The sequence below is a fragment of the Miniopterus natalensis genome, chromosome 4, assembly GCF_054644295.1.
Source record: "Miniopterus natalensis isolate mMinNat1 chromosome 4, mMinNat1.hap1, whole genome shotgun sequence".
Lineage (NCBI taxonomy): Eukaryota > Metazoa > Chordata > Mammalia > Chiroptera > Miniopteridae > Miniopterus > Miniopterus natalensis.
Genome location: NC_142084.1, coordinates 91,053,268 through 91,073,879, shown reverse-complemented (window position 1 = coordinate 91,073,879; position 20,612 = coordinate 91,053,268). Strand labels below are relative to the sequence as shown.

At 46.1% G+C, this 20,612-nt stretch overlaps 1 protein-coding gene across 1 annotated transcript in view; it reads right to left on the bottom strand.

Annotated features, from left to right (window-relative positions):
* Positions 1–15,746, bottom strand: part of LOC148093408 (teneurin-2-like) — a 496,694-nt gene extending 480,948 nt beyond the window's left edge. The window contains exon 1 of the mRNA XM_087816190.1: positions 15,513–15,746. Within this exon, the coding sequence (XP_087672316.1) occupies positions 15,513–15,738 (226 nt within the window). The 5' untranslated portion in view covers positions 15,739–15,746. The remainder of the gene's footprint in view (positions 1–15,512) is intronic.
* Positions 15,747–20,612: the final 4,866 nt, after the last annotated feature.

The window sequence follows — 20,612 nt, the reverse complement described above, 5'->3', positions numbered from 1 at the left end:
GTGGGGACTGGGGTTCTAGGTCTAATCTTAGGAGCTGTGCGACCTTGACCAGCACAGAAGCTCTCTGAGTTCAAGTTTCTTTATGTGTCAAATGAATGGTTTGAAATAGACGGTCCCTAAGGTCTCCCTGGTCTGACATTTGATGGCCACGGGGCTTTTGAGAGAGTTTCCATGCCTTCACCATCCATGGCTTCCAGAGAAAGAGCATCTGTCACATCCATGACACAGCATTTGCGTCCCTCCCTTTATTTTTCCTGCTAAGGTGTTTTAATCCTGACAGTATAACAGAATAAATCACAGCCGTCGGAGATGGGAGTGACACTGGCCACACACATTAGAGATAAACAGTCAAAACCCATTCACCCGCGCCTTCCCCTTTGCTCACAGCCTCTGCTGTCTGACGACACTGAGCGTGAACCACGGTTTCCATCTGGCTGCACAGACCTGAGCACTCTGCATTTCTTAATGGCTGTGATGATTCTCTGCTTGCCAGCAGTCTGCCCGTCCAGACCTTCTCAACACTGGCATCGGATTTCTTCCCTCCAGCAAATGTTGAGGGAAGTAGGGTTGTTACATAGTCAATCAACAAACATTTCCTCACACCACCAATAGCACCAGCCACTGAAGTCAGATTACTTCGGTTTGGCTCTCTTTCCACTTCTTACATACAAGCTGTCTGCCCTCAGTAGGGTCACTAACTCCTGCGAACCTTGGCTGCCTTCGGGCCTAGTGATGATTTTCATGTATGAACCTCACAGGCATAATGAGGCAATGGTCGCTGTTCAGCAAATGGAAGCTATTAGGATTAGTCTTACAACTCTCGGGTCTCTGGGTTAGACAGAGAAGAGAGTACCAGGGCGTTGCAGCATTGGGGACATCAATGATGGTGACGGAAAGCTCCAAAAAGACAGAGTTCTCAGAATAATTGGCCTGGGGGCCAAGCCATGGAAATGGCGGATTTTCAAGATGAGCTCCTACCCACGTCTTCATTTTGTTTGGTTTCCTTCACACCTGGCGTAGCTGCATCCCTGCACCTACGAAGGCTGCCTGTGGGCCAGCAGCTATGATGTTCCACACAACCCGGATTGGGGCTGTCTGTGTACCACAGGGTTTCCTGGTCTTTAAAAACAGATGCTTCCCTCTTAAGAAAAAGGGGCTGTGATACACCTGAATAAATCACCTTTGAAAAGCCAAGGAATCGTCGTCTACTAAGGAAGGCCGGGGGCAAGAGGTCAGTGCTCCCTGCGCGTAGAAGGGAGGGGGGCGGGAGGTAGCAGAGGGCCCCTGGTTTGAGATAAAGCACAAAAGGGCCGGGGGGGCCCACTGTCTGATCTAGAAAGCAAGGCTTACGGAGAAGGGCCATGCTCTGACGGAAAATGGGCTCTCACTGTGCTCCACAGAACATTCAACGGATGCTTTGCTCATCCCTGAAACTTATCCAGGCCAGCACGAGGAGTGAGCCTACTGCCTTCTTTATGAGTGAACTCAGGCACACCCGCCCTCCCTCTAGGACCTGGGGTGCCGTTTCCTCTTCAGCAGTCCTGGATGGCTTTTACCTGTTCTCCCTGCTTGCACTGTCTGCCTTAGGATCTGTTTCCCGCTGGGAAGCCAGGAGCTTCTTTTATAACCTAAATGGCACGTGAATTCCAATGAATTCCCACTGTCCCCTTGACTCTGATTATCTTTGGCTTGGTGCCTCGGTTTTTCCATGTTTAAAATGGGGTGTAGTCAATTGATACATGTAAGATGTATTGAAGGATACCTGGTGCTTCATAAGTACTCATAAAAATGATCACTGCTATTCTTAAAATCAAAGGTCTAGGAAAGAAGATGCCTTCTGCCTTATAGTTTATAACTGAGCTATTTGGGTTTCCTGAAAAGGGTTAATAGAAACACCTTGTAAAGGTGATCCGAGATCTGAGGCTGGAATGACAGCATGTGTCACTACTACTGTTTTTGTTAGCCGCCTAGTAAGCAAGCAAGATAGGTGCTGTGAGGACCTAGAAAAGAAACAATACGCCTGTTAGCTGCCACTCATGGTTTGGTTAAAAATGCATCATGACATTCATGTCCTATGAAGTTCTAATGGTCCCAGGGGTGGGAAAGCCACAGCTCTGGTTTTGTTTGGCAACAAAGGTCATTTGATCATGTGAGAGAGAAAGGGAGGTAGGCAAAGCCAGCCCTGGGCACAAAATCCTGCCTTCCCATGTTTCTTTTCAGTCTACTGTGGCCAAATGGAAATAACACAATAACCCAGGGTGGGGAGTTGCCCTTCAGGAAGGCGGAAAGGGGTTTGAGGACTGGAGGGAGAGATGTGGGACTGCATATGACCCAAGGGAGAGGTGTGGGACTGCATGTGACCCGAGGGAGAGATTTGGGACTGCATGTGACCCCTCCAGATCCTAATGTGTGACAGGGATCCCCAAGTTTTGCAAACGTATTTGCTGTCCCTGTGCACAGCAGTCTGGTGCATGGAAAAGGGGATGGAAAGATGAGTGAGGCATCGTCTTCATGCTCAAGAAACTCACAGGGGCTGCTTGCCACCTGCCACCCTGTACTCCCTGGGACCTGAGGCGACGACGTCTAAGAGGAGAACCCAGCGCCCAGGATCGGGTACACGAGGCACGCAGTAGTGAGAAATCTCACGTACCAAAAGCAAAACCAACAAAAACAAGCAACCAGTGAACTTCCATCTTTTTGCAACTTTTACGTAAATCTAAAACTATTCTAAAATTAGAAGTTTATTCGTTAAAAAAAAAAAAAATCACCCAAATTAACAGAAAGAAATAATAATATTTCTTATGTAAAACAAAATCAAAACCAAATTAGAAACCATCTACAGTTTAGTTCGTCCCAAGCCCTATCTGTGACACAAGCTCAGGGCGTCCTTGAGCCACGGCCGCCCTATAGACGGTCCTCTTTTGGCCACACAGTGTGTCTTAGAGGCGTTTGCCCTGAACGCAGAGGGTGAGACACATTTCTGTGAATAAGCACTTTGTTTGGGAAATGATTCAAAGGAGCAGGAGTGAGGGACAGGGCCAACACCGGGACAGCGGGGGTGCCAATTAAGACGAGTTATGGAGCTGAGCGCTGCTGCGGGTGCCTAGTGAGGATGGCGCTGGGCCTTAGGGGGGCCTGAGGCTGAGCTTCTCAGGATGCTGGGGCGGGGGAGCATTTATTATCGGCTTCCTATCCCTGGCTTCTGACCCCATGGTCAAGGAGCTCACAGCTGCTGACGCTGGGCTGCCTACGCTCGATCGCGCCCGTCCTCTGGGTCATTCAGCACCTTCTCTCCAGCGGATTCTAGGGCAGGAAATGAGGCCAGCATCTTGTGCAGAGCCTACTTAAGTGGTCACTGCAGCAACGTTTAAAATGTGAGAATTTTAGGACAAAGAAGTCAAATTTTTTTCTCCAATTTTCTTGAGAAGTTGGGAGATTTAGCAACACTAGATCTGAATTCCCCAGTGGCACCAAGTTGCCAGAGCTGAGAGGCACTGTCTGGACATACCCGACCCAAATCAAGACAGTCTCCACCAGGACACACACTGGACACCAGCCTGCCCCATTCCTTTACCTCGCTTCCTCCCCTGGGCGTCTGGACTCTGTACCCTTGCTTGAACCAGTGCCAGGCTTCAGAAACATTCGCATCGAAAAGCAGGTAGGACCCATCCCCGTTAACATTGACTTTCCTCACCAGCTTCACCTTTCGACGTGAGCAAAGGTGACTGTGTTTCTTCCCATGGTAGGTTTAAACGCATCCCTGCACTAATGTTGAAGACGTCAGATCAATTGATATAATTAATTGACGATGTGCCATATTCCACGTCAGGCGCTCAAGTTAAATCCTCACTTCTAATGTCGAAAGGGATGTGAGAGGAGAGGCCAGTACCTTGGTACCAGGGGTGCTAAAGGAATCAGTCCTCCTGCTTTCTTTTTTTTTTTTTTTAATATATCTTTATTGATTTCAGAGAGAAGAAGGGAGAGGGAGAGAGAGAGAGAGAAACATCAGTGATGAGAGAGTCATTGATCGGCTGCTTCCTGCACGCCCCCGACTGGGAATCGAGCCCACAACCAGGGCATGTGCCTGACCAGGAATTGAACCCCGATCGCCTGGATCCTAGGTCGATGCTCAGCCGCTGAGCCATGCCCGGCCGGGCGGTCCTCCTGCTTTCTGACTCAGAACAACAGAAGGTGGACCGCACCCTGGCAACCAAGGACCAGTCACCAAACACCCAGGCAAATGGTGGCTCATTATTGGCCTAGAGACACTGTGTAATGAGCTTCTGGCGGCCTGGCATTTATTAAGCAAAACCCTCTAAGAATTAGGAAGCTCTGTTAAAACGAAAACTATGGGCTTGTCAGTGAAAAGTGAGATTCCAAGTCACTAAGAGTCTGTAAGCTTGAAATGCTTTCAGTTACCAAAGAAATGGTTATATTCCATAGAGTGTGTCCCATTACACTCAAACCTTTGAGATGGTTTATTTATATAAGAAGACACTTTTTAAAATGCTGATGCCTGGCTCTGAGTCCCCAGAGGCTCATATTTAATCAGTCTCAGGCCAGGCTTGGGCACAGGGACTTTCCAAAACTCCACGGAAGAGGCGAACGTGTTGCCCCTGGTCCACAGACAGACATGGCATGTGGCCACCCACACTGTCCCCTCACTGCTCAGCTAGGACAGCTCAGCACCTTGCTGGAGCCTCCCTGCTGTTCAGTCTCTGGGTTTGTGAAGCAGAAAGTGCTAAGTGGGTCATCTCCAGGCAGGGCTTTTGCAAAACACACAAATGGGGGTCAGAGGATGTTCATCAACTGCATTGTCCCCGTGAGCCAAGGAGAATTTGAAACCAAGACTGCCGGGCGGACAGGGGTCTTTTGAAAGCTGATGGGGGTCACCTGAATTTGCAGTCTCTTTCAGGGGAATTTTTCTGGGCTATGGATATTTATCCTGCAGTTGTCTCTCGATTCTTTTTGTTTTGAGGACATTAAAGTAATATTCCTCCTGCCTATCAATGTCCCAGCTACAGCAAATAGATCCATAGAAGCAAATTTAATCCATTGTAATTACCCTCTGAATAAATTCAACATTTTGGTTCCAACTGCAACAAACAAGTTCAGTATTTTAATTCTCCATGCATGGAGGGACTCCTCACTGTACAAGGACAACTGAGAGGCACGCATTATGCAGCCAAGGGGACAGTGGATGGGAGGGAATTTAAAAGGAGCTGCTTCAAACTGTTTTTAAAATAAAATGTGTACCTCTGGGACAGCAACTGTCCGACGCCTGCTATTCATAAATCAAGGTGAACAAAGAGAAGCTTCACACTTCATGGCTCTGGCCAAGGGAAAAGGCCTGGAACCAGAAAGGAGAGGAACGGGCTCAACTGAGGATATAAGGAAGCCCGTCCAACTTCTCCATCTCGTTTTTTTCATTTCCAAAAAGATCTTTCTGTCTTGGAGAAAATGCATGAAACATAATGCTCAAAGTGACTTTGGTAAAATATTCCAAATATTATCAAAGGCTGTTGGACATTATTAAACAAGCCTATGCTGCACTTATTTTTGATACCTCCCCGCGCCCAGTATTTGTTCTGACTGCTCCCGGCAGACGCTTCTTACCGAAGCAGCTCTGACTTGAGGCTGAGCGGGAAGGAAGCAGCCGCGGGAGGGGAAACACTGAGCACCCTGGTGGGTGCAGTTTAGTTTGGCCACAGCAGAGGGAGAGGGCTGCTGAGATGCAGGCCACTGAAGGGGCTCAAGGAACGAACATGACTTCATTCCGGGTACACGCCGGCCCCCTCCTCTGCATAGGTCCCTAGAGATGCTTCTGGAATTGCTAGAGCTGAAAGTTAAATTACGAACCTGAAACATGACATGGAAAGTGAAATGTCTCTTTGGATAATATCAGTGCGATGATTCGCCAGGGGGCAGGGCAGCATCCCTCCTGGACCCAAGACCCTAAGCCACGGTGGGACAGGTGTTTGCAAGTTTTTCATCTCTGACAGTGTACTTTAAAAAAAATTTCCAGTTGGAATTGTATCCTTTTACCCATCACATTGCACCCATATGGCAAGACATAGTAGTCGTGAGCACCTTAGCCCTGAAGAGCTGAGAGTATGACTGAATTTCCAATACTCAGATAAAGCCAATGTTAGTACAATCCACCATGTGAGTGTCAGAGTCTATTGCAGAAAACAAAAACAAAAACACCTTACAAGTTGGTATTTTACTATGTTGGACTTGAGCCGGTCCTGTTGGACACACAACTCACATGTTCTAAGTGGAGGACTGGTCTGAGCCATGCTTTAAATTCTTCTCAGTAGAACTGGATCCGAGCCACTAATGAGAACATTCTCCTGTAGCTGCATCCATGAGTCAGAGATCAAAGCTGCAGGGTTTGTTTCTCTCCCTGTTCACTGGAGTCGAGGACTCTGCCTGCTGTGTATGCCGAGTCACTCGCAAAGACGACCGCAACGACAATAGCAACGTGTCTAGGGCACTGGAACTCAGAGGGCAGGGATTTCAGCAAAGAGGCGGCGCATGGGTTAAGCTTCGTGGGATGAACAGATTTGGAAAAGGTGGGCAGGCATTTTACAAGGAAGGATTGAACGCAGGGGGGTCTGTACTACTTTCTGCAATTGCAATAGCCTTTGGGGGCCTGACATATGCAATAAATGACCGGACAGGAAGGGCTGGTATCAGACAAAAGGCAGACCATGGAGTCTAAGGTAAACTGGGGTGTGGATAGCTGGCTACAGGCACTCTATTCAGATTCCCTAAAGCAATCTGTAGGCCAATGAAAACATACTTAGGAGCCAAGTATCAGCTGCGTGCATTAAAGTGGTGACCACTATTTATTAACAAAAGGGAAGCCAACTCTGAGTAGAGGATTGGGAAATAAAACAAATGTTTTATTTATCTATGCTTGAATGCTAAGGCAAGTCTGGACGGGTGCAGTAGGCGACGTAAAGAAACTAAGGTTTCTTTCTACCCACTCTCCTGTTCGTTGATTTCCTGTGTTCTCATGTGAGCTCCTTATCTCTTTGTTCATTTTCCCTGGATGATCACACTAATTCCCATGAAATTATTAGCTGTCAGTTCCCAAATCTCTGCGTCGCTCATGCCTCTCTCCAGAATTTCAGAACCGTACATTCAGCTGCCTGTTAGGTCTCTACAGATGCACGGCCCACGGGTGCCTCGAATTCACAAGGTCCGTAGTGACACGTACTCTCTAACTCACAAACCAGCTCATCTTCCGTTTCAAACCCTGGTGATTAGCACTAACATTTAGTCAGTTTTCATAACCGCAAACCTCAGCAACACCCTTGACATCTCTTCTCTCCTTCACTCTGCTTGTCCCATCAGATGCCAGGAAGCACTAATTCCACCTTCTAAACACCCTCGGCTTTGCTAGTCAGTACACACTCACTTGTTCACACACACACACCCACACACACACCCCTCACATCTGCTGAGTCCCTGGTTTATTTAGCCACCGAGAGAAAAAGGCACTGGGCCACACGGAGAGGCAGTGGACGAGACACAGTATTTTCCCTATATTCCCCTCGCCCTGGATCCATAGGAGGTGTTCAGTTGCTGGTGCTACTCTTTGCACAGGCAGGAGCCTAACAAGGTTGAGGGAAAAAATGCAAATTCCTGTAACAACACATTTTTATTTTCAGGCTGAGGTCACCATTCCAGGAGGACTCAACCCAATAATCTATGCACTTCCATTTGAGGGCTTATTTACAAGCACTGACCTCTCCTGGCTCTTTAAGGAAATTCAGCATCAGAAAGGCAATGATCTTTTTGCAGGAAAAGAAAGCAGTCGATGCACCGAAGTCCCAGAACAATATATCTACTTCCCCTTTTAGTGTCCTGAGAAGTCAACCATCTTTGGTGTTTCAACGTTTCCCAAACCACCTCCACCATCCCAGTTCAGGTTTCTAGGCCCCCTTGCCTGGATGAACTACAACCTCCTGACTCATCTCGCTGACCATCTTATCTCTGTGGACCCTATTCCATAAACCAAAGCCAGCATGGTCCCCTTGAAACGCTTTTGAGACCCAGTTTCTCCCCCCACCACTCTAGCTCATCCGTCCCCACTCCGCATCCAGCTAACCTGAACTTCTTTTTAGATCCTTGGAACAACCAAGCGCTGTCACCGCTGGACCTTTGCATACAGGTGTAGACAAAAGTAGGTTTACAGTTGTTCATATGGAAAATAATGCCATGATTAATAAATCACAATACAAGAATAAGCTCTGTGTTTTGCGCATTCACAACTGTAAACCTGCTTTGCCCGCCCCGTGTACTATGTGTTTGGCTTGAACACTCTTTCTTGCCTGCTTGAGCACCCAACTCCTGTTCATTCTCTAAGTGCATGAATGGATGTCACAATTTCTGACACCCTCAGTGAACAACCCTCGGTGCGGTGCCTCTCCAAAGCTCGCCAGTACTCGCCCCTTCTTGGCACTTCTCAGACCACCCCCAGCCACGTGTCTCTCCTATCTGTGCCCTCCAGGGTTGCCAAGCTTTGCGAGGCTCGAGGCATGTTGCCTCTTTCACTGCTGTGCCCCATAGCACAGTTTTCCCACGAGAACCCCCCAAATATTTTTGAATTCATTCGAGTAAAGAGGCAAGGGCAGGGCAGTGCTTTCAAAACCTCAGGCTATTCATTACACGCTGAGGAGGACCCAGGAAAGGAGGCCATTTAAATGGGGAAGAAATGTTGGCGGCTTCTCGTGAATGAGAAAATCGGAAATAAGATAAATTAAGAAAGAATAAAGGCTGTGACCTGGCCAACAGCAATATAAAGAATCAGTGTAAAAGAGCAAGTTTTCCAGACCCTGCCTCCAAAACGAGAGTTGTGATGCTGTTCCCCGAAGCTGGGAACCAATATATGGAAAGGCACTCTGTGGGAGAGAAAATTGCCTGTCTGCTACTGAGAGGAGCTCTTCCAAGGGCAGTGAGGAAAGTAGAAATGAGCTGGAAGGGCCATCGTTGTCTTAGATTTGGGCATCACTAGGGTGGGAACATCTGTTGCCAGACCAGTCAGTCTTCCTTACCTACCTCTTCGACATAAGGACCTTTCTTTCCCACATGGAGCCCATCCCATGGGGCTTAGGAAGTGCTCACCTACAGCTATCTCCAGGAGCAGGGAAAGCCCGACTCCAAGACCGGGCCAGCTGAAGTCCAAGCGACAGACAGGGGCATCGTCGTATGTCCTTGGCAGGCCTGTCTGAATCATCCTTGGGAATGTCCTGCTCAAGATTGGGAAAACAAAAAAAACAGCCCACCAACCAACCAACCAACCAACCAAAAACCCTCTTTCCAATGATGTGACCAAGGGAAGAGAGTGTGAGAGTGGGGGTGTCAGGGGCATCTTCGCATAGCTCTCTTTGAGGAGTAAAGCCAAGGAAAGGGGAACGAGGGACGTGAGATGGCAAGGCCGGGAGCACCGCTGGCCTCTCGGCCGTGCGACAGAGCGGCTGGTTTTTTATTCGCTAATCTCATTTGGGATGTGATCCCCTGCCTTTTGCTGCGACCGCGACAATCTTGAGAAGCGGGGAGAGTGAATGCTGAAGTCGTACGAGCGCTCCAAAGAAAATGCCATGGAGAAGGAAGGGTAGGGGGCTCAGGGTAAAACTAGAGAATTGGTGCTGGAGAAGGGCAGGAAAAGTGGGGGATTCAAAGAAAGTTAGAGTCAACGCTGAAGGCAGGGCTCACAGCACGGGATGACTGAGACAAACGTGAAGACTCTACCCAACGGCCACAGTTATTGAAAAACAGATGTAATCCCAGAAGGGCAGTGAACATCAGCAACAAAAATCCAGATAAAATTGACTAAGTGACATAGGCCTCAAATTGTTACCTATAAAGCGATGAGAATGGATTAATTTTCATCCAGAGATTATATGGATAGTCTTCTCTTAATTAAACCCATTCCTAAAATTTACATTTAATTACATGCCACAAATTGCACATCTTAAAAAAACATTGCTTGGATCCAGTGGCGCTATCTTAGAGCATTTTTCCAATCTTTTTTTTTTTTTTTTACCTTGCAAAGTTGTCTGACTAGCAACTCTATTACAGTGTGTTGGCATGAGCTGACAGTTGTTAGATGGTATCTTTCGTTCCTTTCTAAAAATAGGGAAATGATGTGTGAGTTATGTTAATCTTTGGGTGCAAAAGGTATGGTGTGCAGGGAGTCAAACGCGCTCTATCAACAACTGGAGGGGAAATTCAGGCTTTGAAGGTGTCAGAAGTTCTCAAGTCATAGGAAACAAATCCAACGGGGAAATCATTTCTGTTGCTCGCAGAATTATGAGGGTAGGAGAGCTGATGATCACCGCTTTTGCTGGCAATAGGATTGAAATGCACTAATTATAACCACTAGCATTTATTCAGCACCTATTAAAAGAAAGGGTCCCTAGAATGACACACACATAATCGTTGGAGATGACCCCAATAACTATACTGGTGGGAACTTTTACAGATGGAGAAAAGGAGACTGGAGAGTCTACGCTCCAGAACTTGATCAAGGCCACACCGATGGAACACATCGGTACCAGGATGCCGACACCATTTAACTCTGAGTCTGCCTCTTAACTACTCTCCATATGCTTCTCATATGAAGCAACATAGATTTCAGTTAGCCGGGAAGAAGACCACAAACCATGTTACACTGATAGATTGTAGTCTTTTTTTCTAAAGATTTTTTAAAAAGCAGCAACACAACCGAAGACGAAGAGGCACCGTGTGTTCCCAGTTGAGTTATGAATAGAAGTCCTGCCTAGAGGCAGGAGAATCATTTGAAAGCCGTCTTCTCAAGGAACTTATCAGCCTTCCAAGTATTGACCCAACAAACTCTTGAACTTCACTAAAATCCGAAAGTTGTTCTTTGTGAGTAAATTAAGTTAAAAGATCGGCATTTTTCAAAATAAAACCTTTCTAACTGTTGCTTTGGGTGCCTTAAAAAAATAACTGTTTTACGACAATGGTGTGGACAGAAGAGCTCACAGGTTTTCAAAGTATGTCAGCAATTATTATATACATTAATTGAATCAATACAGGTAACAGGATCGCTTGCTAGCTGTTCATGCATTTTCAGCTCATTAACACGGGTTAAATTTATGCCGTGGCAAATTACACAGAGCAAAAACAATACTGCTCAAATTACTGTAAAGATCACGGGAGTAAGAAATGATTCATGAAATACCAAAATCAAACCGAGCCTAATATGTACATACGTGTGTATGTGTTTATGTATCTGTACAGTGCATCAAAGGGCTGGCGAAAGTCATTTCTGAGCTAGGACAGATTGAGAGAACCGATGCAAGCTTATGTTCAAAAAATCCCATCTTCCCCCAGCCCTTTCTCCCGCCCTGACCCCAGCAGCCAGCCTGAGGTGCGGGGCCAGGATTCAATCTCGGCCGCCTCCCTGGAGATCGGGGCGCTGACTGGGAGGAAGGGCCGCTCGAGGGTGGGGAGCCAGGCTGAGCTCGGGCCGCTGGGCCCCGCGGGCTCAGGAGCCCGTCGGTTCTGCTCAGCTGAGCGACATCACCCGCATAGGACACCTTCTTGGTTAGTGTCCCAGGCCGAGAGGCTGTGCTGTGCGGAATGGTGGTGGCTGCAGGGGCGGGCGGAGCACTGTGCTGACGCCCGGCACAGACGGGACAGTAGGCACTGTCCCCTGCAGGGCGGTTAGTAGGGAGGGACTGCAGCTGGAAACACTGGCGGGGCCCGGGCTGGCTGCGGAGACAGGAGGGTGGGTGAGACAGGGATAGAGATCGGGGGCTGGTGGCCTCCTCAGTGTCTGTACTGCGGTCAGTGTTAGTGTCTATAGTTCCTATGCTACTAAGAAAAGCTTAAAGGGGTTGGTCCCTAAAATGTTTTTAGATTGAACTTCGTAGACCTTCCCTGGCCTTTGAGGACTTTAAGGACTTGGTTTTTGTTTCTTTCTTTGTGCATCGGGGAGGTGAGCAAACCCTGTTTAAAACACAGCTCTTGAATCCAACTCTCTGTTTGGAAACCTGTCTCCACCTCTTCCTAAGTTTGTGACCTTGGGTGACTGATTTAATCTCTCCATGCCTCAATTTCCCGGTCCATAAAAAAGGGAGTAATAACAGTACCCATTGTTGTGAAGGTGAACTGAGTTAATGCGAGCAGAATGCTTAGACTGGCACCTGACGCCTAGAAGGGCGCACCAGGGCCGGCCGGCCTTCTTCTGCTGTTGCTACTGCTGCTCACTACATCTGAACACTGTGTACTGATCCCGGGAAGGCACAGAATGCCCGCCAGTCACAGGCACACAGACAGACAAAAGTAGAGTCCAGGTCTAAATTCAGGCTCCTGAGACATGGCAGCCTGTCTTGTACATCACACCGCTCGACATCCTAACTCAGAGTCCCAAAGAACACGCTTATACAGCTTGCCTGGGGACTGGGCCAACCTGCATTATTCAAAGTGGCATCTATTTTGCAGGTTGGATTGGGCCTGGGTCCGATCACAGATCAGACCGCTGGGCACTTTTGTCAGGGGCATTCCCACTACGACTACCAGGATGCTATTTATTGCAGGGTTAGGCATTAACTAATTACTAATTACTCCAGGGGCCACGGACGTAAGGTCAGCGATTTTCTCCCTTCCCACCAGGAGGATCCAGCATGACAGGGGTCAGACAGGTAATTTGCATTGTCTCTGCTTAAGGGGCCCCGGGTAGAAGGTGGCGGCAGAGGAGCCTGTGTCGGAAGCAAGGAGAGGAGGCATAATTTTGACGGGAGCCTCTGGGAGCTTCTCAGGGGAAGACCTGGCCCCTCTCTCCTGCTGGGACCTGGCAGCCTCTCACACTTGACAACTTGCAGCTGGCCAGCTGGGGAAACTGGACAAGGTCTGACCCTGGCCCCGCATCGCTTTACTGGCTGGCAGTTCTTTGCCGCGCTGAGCATCTGGAGAGTCATCCGACTGTGTTTGCCAAACCTGTGTGTATGAGAGGAGCGTGTTTGTTTTATAATCGGTGTCTTGGGTTTTAGATAAGAATACCGCAGGAGATGATCACACGCTACGATCCCTGCTAATGTACCTCTAGGCTAATACATACGGAGATGATCCTGCTCTTTGATTCCATGAATCAGAAAATAAAATGGGAAACGTATGACATTTAAAAAAAATGATTGTTATTACTGAGTGTAAAATTTATTTTAACCCTCTCCGTAGTGGCTAAGTTTCATGTGGAACGTGTTGCTGGCCAGATTGTATCTCCTGATCCCCCCTCTCCTTAAATATGTGCTTATTTACTTCCTGTGGAGTCCAATTTTAGAACCCATCAAAGGAGATCCACTCCGACTCTGACTGCATTTTCATGCATAAATTCATGGCTGTCTTCAGGAGGAACTGCACTTACATATGCAAATTCTTCCCGATGCCTTCGTATTTTTACTTCTGGCCTGCACAGCTCTTAATTCATGCAAACACGTTACACAAACAAATATGGGCTCAATAACAACAAGCGGCACGTGTGAATTGTTAATTGCAAAGCTATGAGTCTGATGTGGCCAAGCGACTTCCATTATTATCAATGGGGAGGGACAGGATTGAAAGGGAGGAATGAAAGGTATATTTGAAAACAGAACCCCAAGCACTTAGTTTCATTTTACATGCATATTAATAAGGGGCAAGGCGACAGGCCAGGCCCCAACCCAGCAGTAACCTGGGACCTACCGATCCCTGCCCGGTGACACAGAAGCCCAGATGCTCCTCTCAGGGGGCTTAGGAAGGGTCCATACACTCTGGCACAGAGCCACCAGAAACCAAGTGCATGTGGCAGCCCCGCAGATGAAACCAGAAACACAGCAGGAAAGAGGCGGCTTCCAACCATGTGGAACGCGCATCACCTTTCACACTATCCGAGTCTCGTATTAGTGATGCTCTTGGAAACAACAGAGAGGTGTCACAACTTTTCATATTGGAAATGTAAGCACCCCCGTAATTAATTAAGCTTCGAGTCGTTGTTATTTTTTTCCAATTCCCACTATGTGCACTTTGGGATCGGGTGAAAACGTGAAGTAAAACGCTTGCTGAAGTCGCTCACTGATCAAAGACGTCAGATACAGAACAATTTTCAAGCCACCCTCCCTCCCTCTGCTTGAAATGTGTTCCATTTACATGAAGATAACTCTGAAAATAAGAGTGAAGATTAAATAAAAATCGTATCTTGCAAGGGTCTATAATTGCACTGGAAACACAATCTTAACTGTTTCTTGACCGATTTGGGGGATATTTTGTTAACTATTAAAGCTGGAGCTAGGCTAAACTGGGAGCATATGAAAATATGTTTTTTTTAGAAAATCTGTTAGATTATAGATTTTATATATACTAGAATATTTTAAGAAATAAAGAAAAGATAAGTAATTTGAGGAAGCTAAGAAATCAGGAATGGAATTCCAAGTTGCTATAGACTGAATGTTTGTGACTCTCCAAACTCTTATATTAAAACCTAATCCCTTTGGCATTTGGAAGCAGGGCCTTTGGGAGGTGATTGGGTCATGAGGGTGGAGGGCTCATGAATGGGTTTAGTGCCCTTGTAAAAGAGGCCCCAGAGAGCTCCCTCGCCCTCTTCAGCTATGTGAGGACACAGGAAAAGACAGCTGTCTCTGAACCAGAAAGAAAGCCCTCATCACACACCCAATCTGCCCTTCAACTTTGACTTCCCAACCTCCAGAAATGTACAAAATCAATGTCTTTTGTTTATAAGCCACATATTTATGGCATTTTCTTGTAGCAGCCCCAAAAGACTAGGACACAAGCTAAGGTACCTCATGAGGAATTAAATGAGTGGCAACATTTACTATAAGAAATGAAGAATCGGCAATGTCATAACCTGGCAGGCAGGGCCTGACCCCGGCGCTGGCAGAGTGACCCTTCCCAGTGCACCCAATGGATTTTGCGCACCCACTTGTCACTCTGCTAAGCCACTCGTGGAAACTGCACACACAGCAAGGCTGGAACACAAAACGCAGGACCTCGCGCTAGTGAACCAACTTCGCTTACTGCTCCTGCCTGCGCGCCCATTCGTTGACAGTGGCCCTTGACAGGTGACAAGCAGTTCCTTATGGATATTGAGCATGACAAGAACATCAATCCTTAGTACTGGGGAGAAAACTATTTTCTTTCCCAAATAAATCAAAATACTCTAAGTCAAGAGAATGATACTCCTTCTGGAGCTGCGGGTGTGCTGTTACGTTACACCTGTCAAAACCCACCACGGTGGGTCTCCAAAAGCAACCATCAAACTGTCAAAGAATTTAGTGTCCAGGACCAAAGAAGCACTCCTTTAATACCTGCAGGAGCTTGACATGGGTGGATAAAAGGGACTGTTCTCGTCACCTAAACTCCTATAGACCACACGATGGCCCAAGCTCTGCCCCAGTTGGCAGCAGCCTCAGTCGTCGACAACACGCAGCAGTGCAAGTGAGGAACAGGAGGCAGCGAGGCCGCGGGGCCGCTCCACCTACCTTGTCTCGGGAACTCGTCTGACTCCCGGTGCACGAGGTCTGTGACACGGTTGCCGTAGTGCATCCTGCTGTCGTGGTCATAGGCCTTCAGCGTCTCACTGGAGCTGTAGGACTTCTGCGTGGGCACACGGCAGTCTTCGCTGTCCAGAGAGGAGCTGGTGTAGCGACACTCCTTGCCGCACCGCCCCCGGGTCAGAGAGCGGTGTCGCCTGTCCTTCACGTCCATTGCTGCAGATCGGGCGGGACGCAGATGGATTCTGAAGAGTCAGGCCTGAGGGTTGGCGCGTGTCACGTGGGCACCTAAACACATCAAAGGAAACAACTCCGTGATTACGAGGAAACGCCGCCTTCGGTTCTGACTCACGTTCTGACTCAGATAATAACATAAAAAGGCAAATTTGGTCAGTGCCACATAATCTCTTCTGCAAACGTTTAATGTATACTTAAACAATCAGCCTAAATAGAAGAACTCGACACAGTAAATTAATTTTCTTGCTATTTAATTTAATAGATTTAGGGGGAAAAGTAATAGCAACAATAAGTCGTCTTTTGATTTTCCATATGTGCGCAGATGACACGGTAAGTCTGTCATTCTAAAGCAAGATCTTACTATGCAGCAGTTGAAAGCAAAACTGATTTTATCTATCTTTAATTATATTCTCTTTCTGCTAGAGAAGAGTTGGGGGAAACAAAAATAAAAATAAAAGTACATGAGGCAATATATACGCTGCTAGTGCTTTGCAATGATACCAAGTCAACCTGACTACCATACAGTTGCCTGGCCGGGACCGGCATTTTTGATGTGCAAACAGTCTTCCTCCAATTTCTTTAATGAGCCTTCAGCAAATTCCTAGTCAGTTTTCTCTCCTTTGCAAACCTGTGTCGTGGACACACCTGGTCACTTCTTCTTCCTAGTCATCTGCGAGCTGGAGAGCTTGCTGACAAGAGGTCTAATTGGTTCAACAACTCAGTCACCAACCTGAGCCCAACCCTGCTGTCCTGCTCATTGCGGGGATACCACTGCAGCAAAGATAAACAGAGAGGAGCCCTGAATGGAACAGGAAAGCTGATGGAAAGGAGACTCACGTACAAACTGGCAACCAGGGAGCCCACACGCTAGGCCTGGATGTGTATGCCCAGCATCGCTCAGAAAACACTAGCCTTCTGCTTAGCAAATGCCACAGAGACACTTAGATGCCCGCAAGTTCCGAATGATAGGCTCTTATTGATTTCACGGGCCATGCAAAATAGCATGGGCTACGGGGCCAGGGACTGGACAGAATGGACAAATAAGGATTTTAATTAAAATGGAAAATATGACCCTGAGTAGGTTAGTGATTTTTCTCTAAGCTACTGTTGCTGAGTCCTCAGTATGTTAGGAACTACTTGGGGAGCAGAAATGTAGGTCTGAGCCCCTCTGCTCTTCTTTGGTTATTTACCACCCTGTTGTGGGTACTTTGTGGACCAATGGACCAGGCTGAATGCACACAACGTGGACGGCATCTGTCCCAGGACAGCAGACACCAAGTTAGTCCCTCCCTGTCCTTGTCCCCCCGAGGTGCTTCTGCATCTCAGGAGCCCTGCTCATTTATACCATTTGTACACTTGATCAAACACTGCCTGTTTTCATGGACAATCCTCTTTGGTGATGAAAACAACACCAAGCGGACCCATGCTGCTGCAAAAAAAGCTAATGGTTTCCCTGAGGCTACAGTTCCTGACTCGGGACATTGAGAAGCATCTTTTGAAAGTTACCAGTCACGATCCCAAGACCTGCTTAGAGGACACAAATAGTGAATGTGGGCATGGAACCGTTTTTCTGTGCAGTTAGTTCGAGTGTCTCAACAAGAATGAAATCTGAATGCCAAAACCATCTCCCATAATTTCCAACAGGTGATCTCAGCATCTTGGGATCCATACTGCAAGCTGGTTCCGAGCAGGGCCATTGAAGTCTTGACTGGATGCCCATCTCATCATGGCCACGGATCAGCCAGAGCCCTAGTAAAATTACTCCTGGACTTTCAAACTCAATTTCTCAATCAGTGAAAATGAAAAATAATAGTATCTACTTCACAGAGTTTGAGTAAAAATTAAGACAGATACTACGATAGAGCTCCCAGTAGGCTGTCTAACACGTGGTAGTGGCCTACTGGAAGTCGTTTTATCTTCTTCTCTGAAAGATTAAAAAAAGCTTTTTTTTCCTCTTAGCTAAGTAGTTTATAGACCTGCATTAGACAGAGGGCGGAGATGATACTATAAATCCCTGAACTCCAAGTTTTAATTATAAACCTCAGGACTTCAACTGCACACCAATAAAGGAAGACCTTCAGCACCTACTGAAGGTATTTAAACTGTGCACCAACACCAGGAGCCTCATGTAGTTTGGGGGGAAGTTGGGTGTTTTGAGTAGATTTTATAATATTCCTCTCTCCTGTTTCACTGTGAGTTTTCACTTCTTGATGTTTTCAGTGGTCCTGACTCATGAAACCCTGTCTCCTCTGATTTGCGTCATGCTTTGGAAAGCAGGCTGACTTTCTATATGTGGGTATGGGATTTTATTTTATTTTTTAAATCATGCTCTGATTTACAGGTTTATTTAAAAAGCCTGAAGGCTTATTATCTAGTTGTAAAGTATAGAACTTTTCTGTTTGGACATTTGGATGTCTAATTTGGTTGCCCAGTGATCTTTTCCTGCTAAATTCCTCTTTCTTGGCTATGCCCTTGACAGTTAAGCTTGTCAGTAAAATCACACCCAGACAAATGATAGACATTTTTTTTTTTTTAATATAATGAGGTAAAAATGACAAATCTTAGTCACGAGAAGCTAATGTCCTAGGAAACTGAGCAGAATATACAGGTTATTAGCCTATAGACATTTTGCATTTAGCCTGCCTGTTGTCCAATTTTTTTCAATGTTAAAAAAATGACAAACCAGGAAATATTATCTTAAAATCTGGATCTATAGTTTATCACTAAATTTTAGGCTGTTTAGAAATTTCTGCTCCCAGAAAGACGGAATAAACACACTTTTACTTATACCTCCCCATAAGTCCAGCTAAACACCCTCGACAGTGTATGCAAAGCAAACATAAGAAAAGTCTGAAAGGTGGAAAGAAGAGGCAGAAGAACTAGGGCCCTCAGGACTGAGGGAATAACGCTGCGGTGAGTTCCCAGGATTTCTTTTTGCCCTATATATCCCAGATTCGTAGCTAAAGACACCGGCAACCTAGAAACATCACTAGACACAGAGAACAAAAGCTGCCTCCCTCCAGTCAGAATGCCATGAAAGGGCCAGCCTAACAAAAGAGAAACATTTAGATAGTAGCCACCTCACTCTAGCCAAACAACATGGAAAGAACTGTAGCCCCACGCCCATCCTCACCAGTAAATGCCACCTGGGGACCCTAAATTTCCATGCTGCCGAGGAAGCAGTAGGGCACTCCCGCCACCACAACACTGACGTCAGAGAAGGCTAAGAGGGGAGCCAGGACTTCAATCCCTCCCAGAAAGTAATGAGACCATCCTCTCCCTCCTAAGGAGCCTGGCCTTCCACCCCGCTGGGTACCAACAAGGTACCCCTCTCCTTCTCTGTGGGGGTGGTGCAGGAGGAGACCTAATGGAAAGTTAAGACTTTCACTCTCTCCTGGTGGTAATGAGTCCTTTTGCTCCTTGGTAGTGGTTACTGGTATCAGTAGATGCCACCTGGGGAGGACTAATAAGGTATTCATTCCTATCTCTTCCACCCAGGGAGGTATAGTGGAGGCTTAGTAAGGAGCCTGAGCTCCCACAGCCACCCCTCCCAGCCCTAACCAGGAGCACCCTGCACTTGGGTGTTGACAAAGACTGAGTGGGAAACCTGGACTTCTCTGTCAGCCTAGCAATAAAGAGATGGGATGCCTCTTCTCCTGACGGAGTAGTGTCAGAAGAAACCAGCTAGCATAGAAGGTTTAAGTAAAATCCAGAATCAGAAACCATGGAGACCAGAAAGAAATGGCAAAATACTTTTCAGTCATTGAAAGAAAAGATCTTTCAACCCAGCATCCTATATTCAGTGAAAATGCCCTTCTAGATGAAGGGGAAAACAAGAAATTCTCAGATGAAGGAAGGACAGTTCAAATATTAGTTACCTAAAAGAATGGTCCAAAAATTTGTTGTCTAATACAGAAAGGAAACAATAAAGGGAAAATTCCTGGAACATCTGGAAGAAGAAAAACATGGCAAGCTAAAATATAAATAAATGCAATAGAGTTTCTCTTTTTACATTTTCCAAATTATTTTTGATGGTTGAAGTAAAAATTATAACACTGTCTGATGAGGTTCTAAATGTATGTAGAGGACATATATAAGGAATTGTATTATAAACGGAGAAATGTAAAGGGACATAAGGGAGAAAGTTTTCACATTTCATTTGAACCAGTAAAATTATGAAACCAGTGAACAGTGATAACATATGTAAGTATAATGTAACAAAAATGTTGAATCACTGACAGGGAAGTAGAAAGATGAACATAATAAAATGAAAAACAGGAAGAACAAGAGAACAAACAGAAAACACAAAGTAAAATGTAAGACTAATTCATAAAACAGCAATAATTATATTAAATATAAGTGGTCTAAATACACAAACTAAAAAACAGAGATCTGCAGAGTTGATTAAAATATATGACCCAAACCTATTCTGTCAATAAGAAAGTCACTTTAAATATAACAATGTCAGCAGGTTGAGAGTAAAACTGATGAAAAAGGTATAAGATGCAAACATTAATAGAAAGAAAACAGGAGTGATTAAATTAACATTAGATAAAGTGGACTTCATAGGTAAAGAAAATTACCAGAAACAGAGAGGTCATTACATGATAATGAAAGGATCCATCCACCAACAAGAAATAGAAATTCTAAATATGTATGCACCAAAAAAATCAGAGCTGCAACATATGTGAAACAAAAAAGAATAGACTACAATGAAAAATAAACAAAGCCACAATCATCTTTGGAGGTTTCAACATCAGAGTCCCCCAAATTAATAAACTGGACAGAAAATCAAGAAGAATACAGAAGAATCCTCAAATGCCATCAACCAACAGGGTCTACTCAATATTT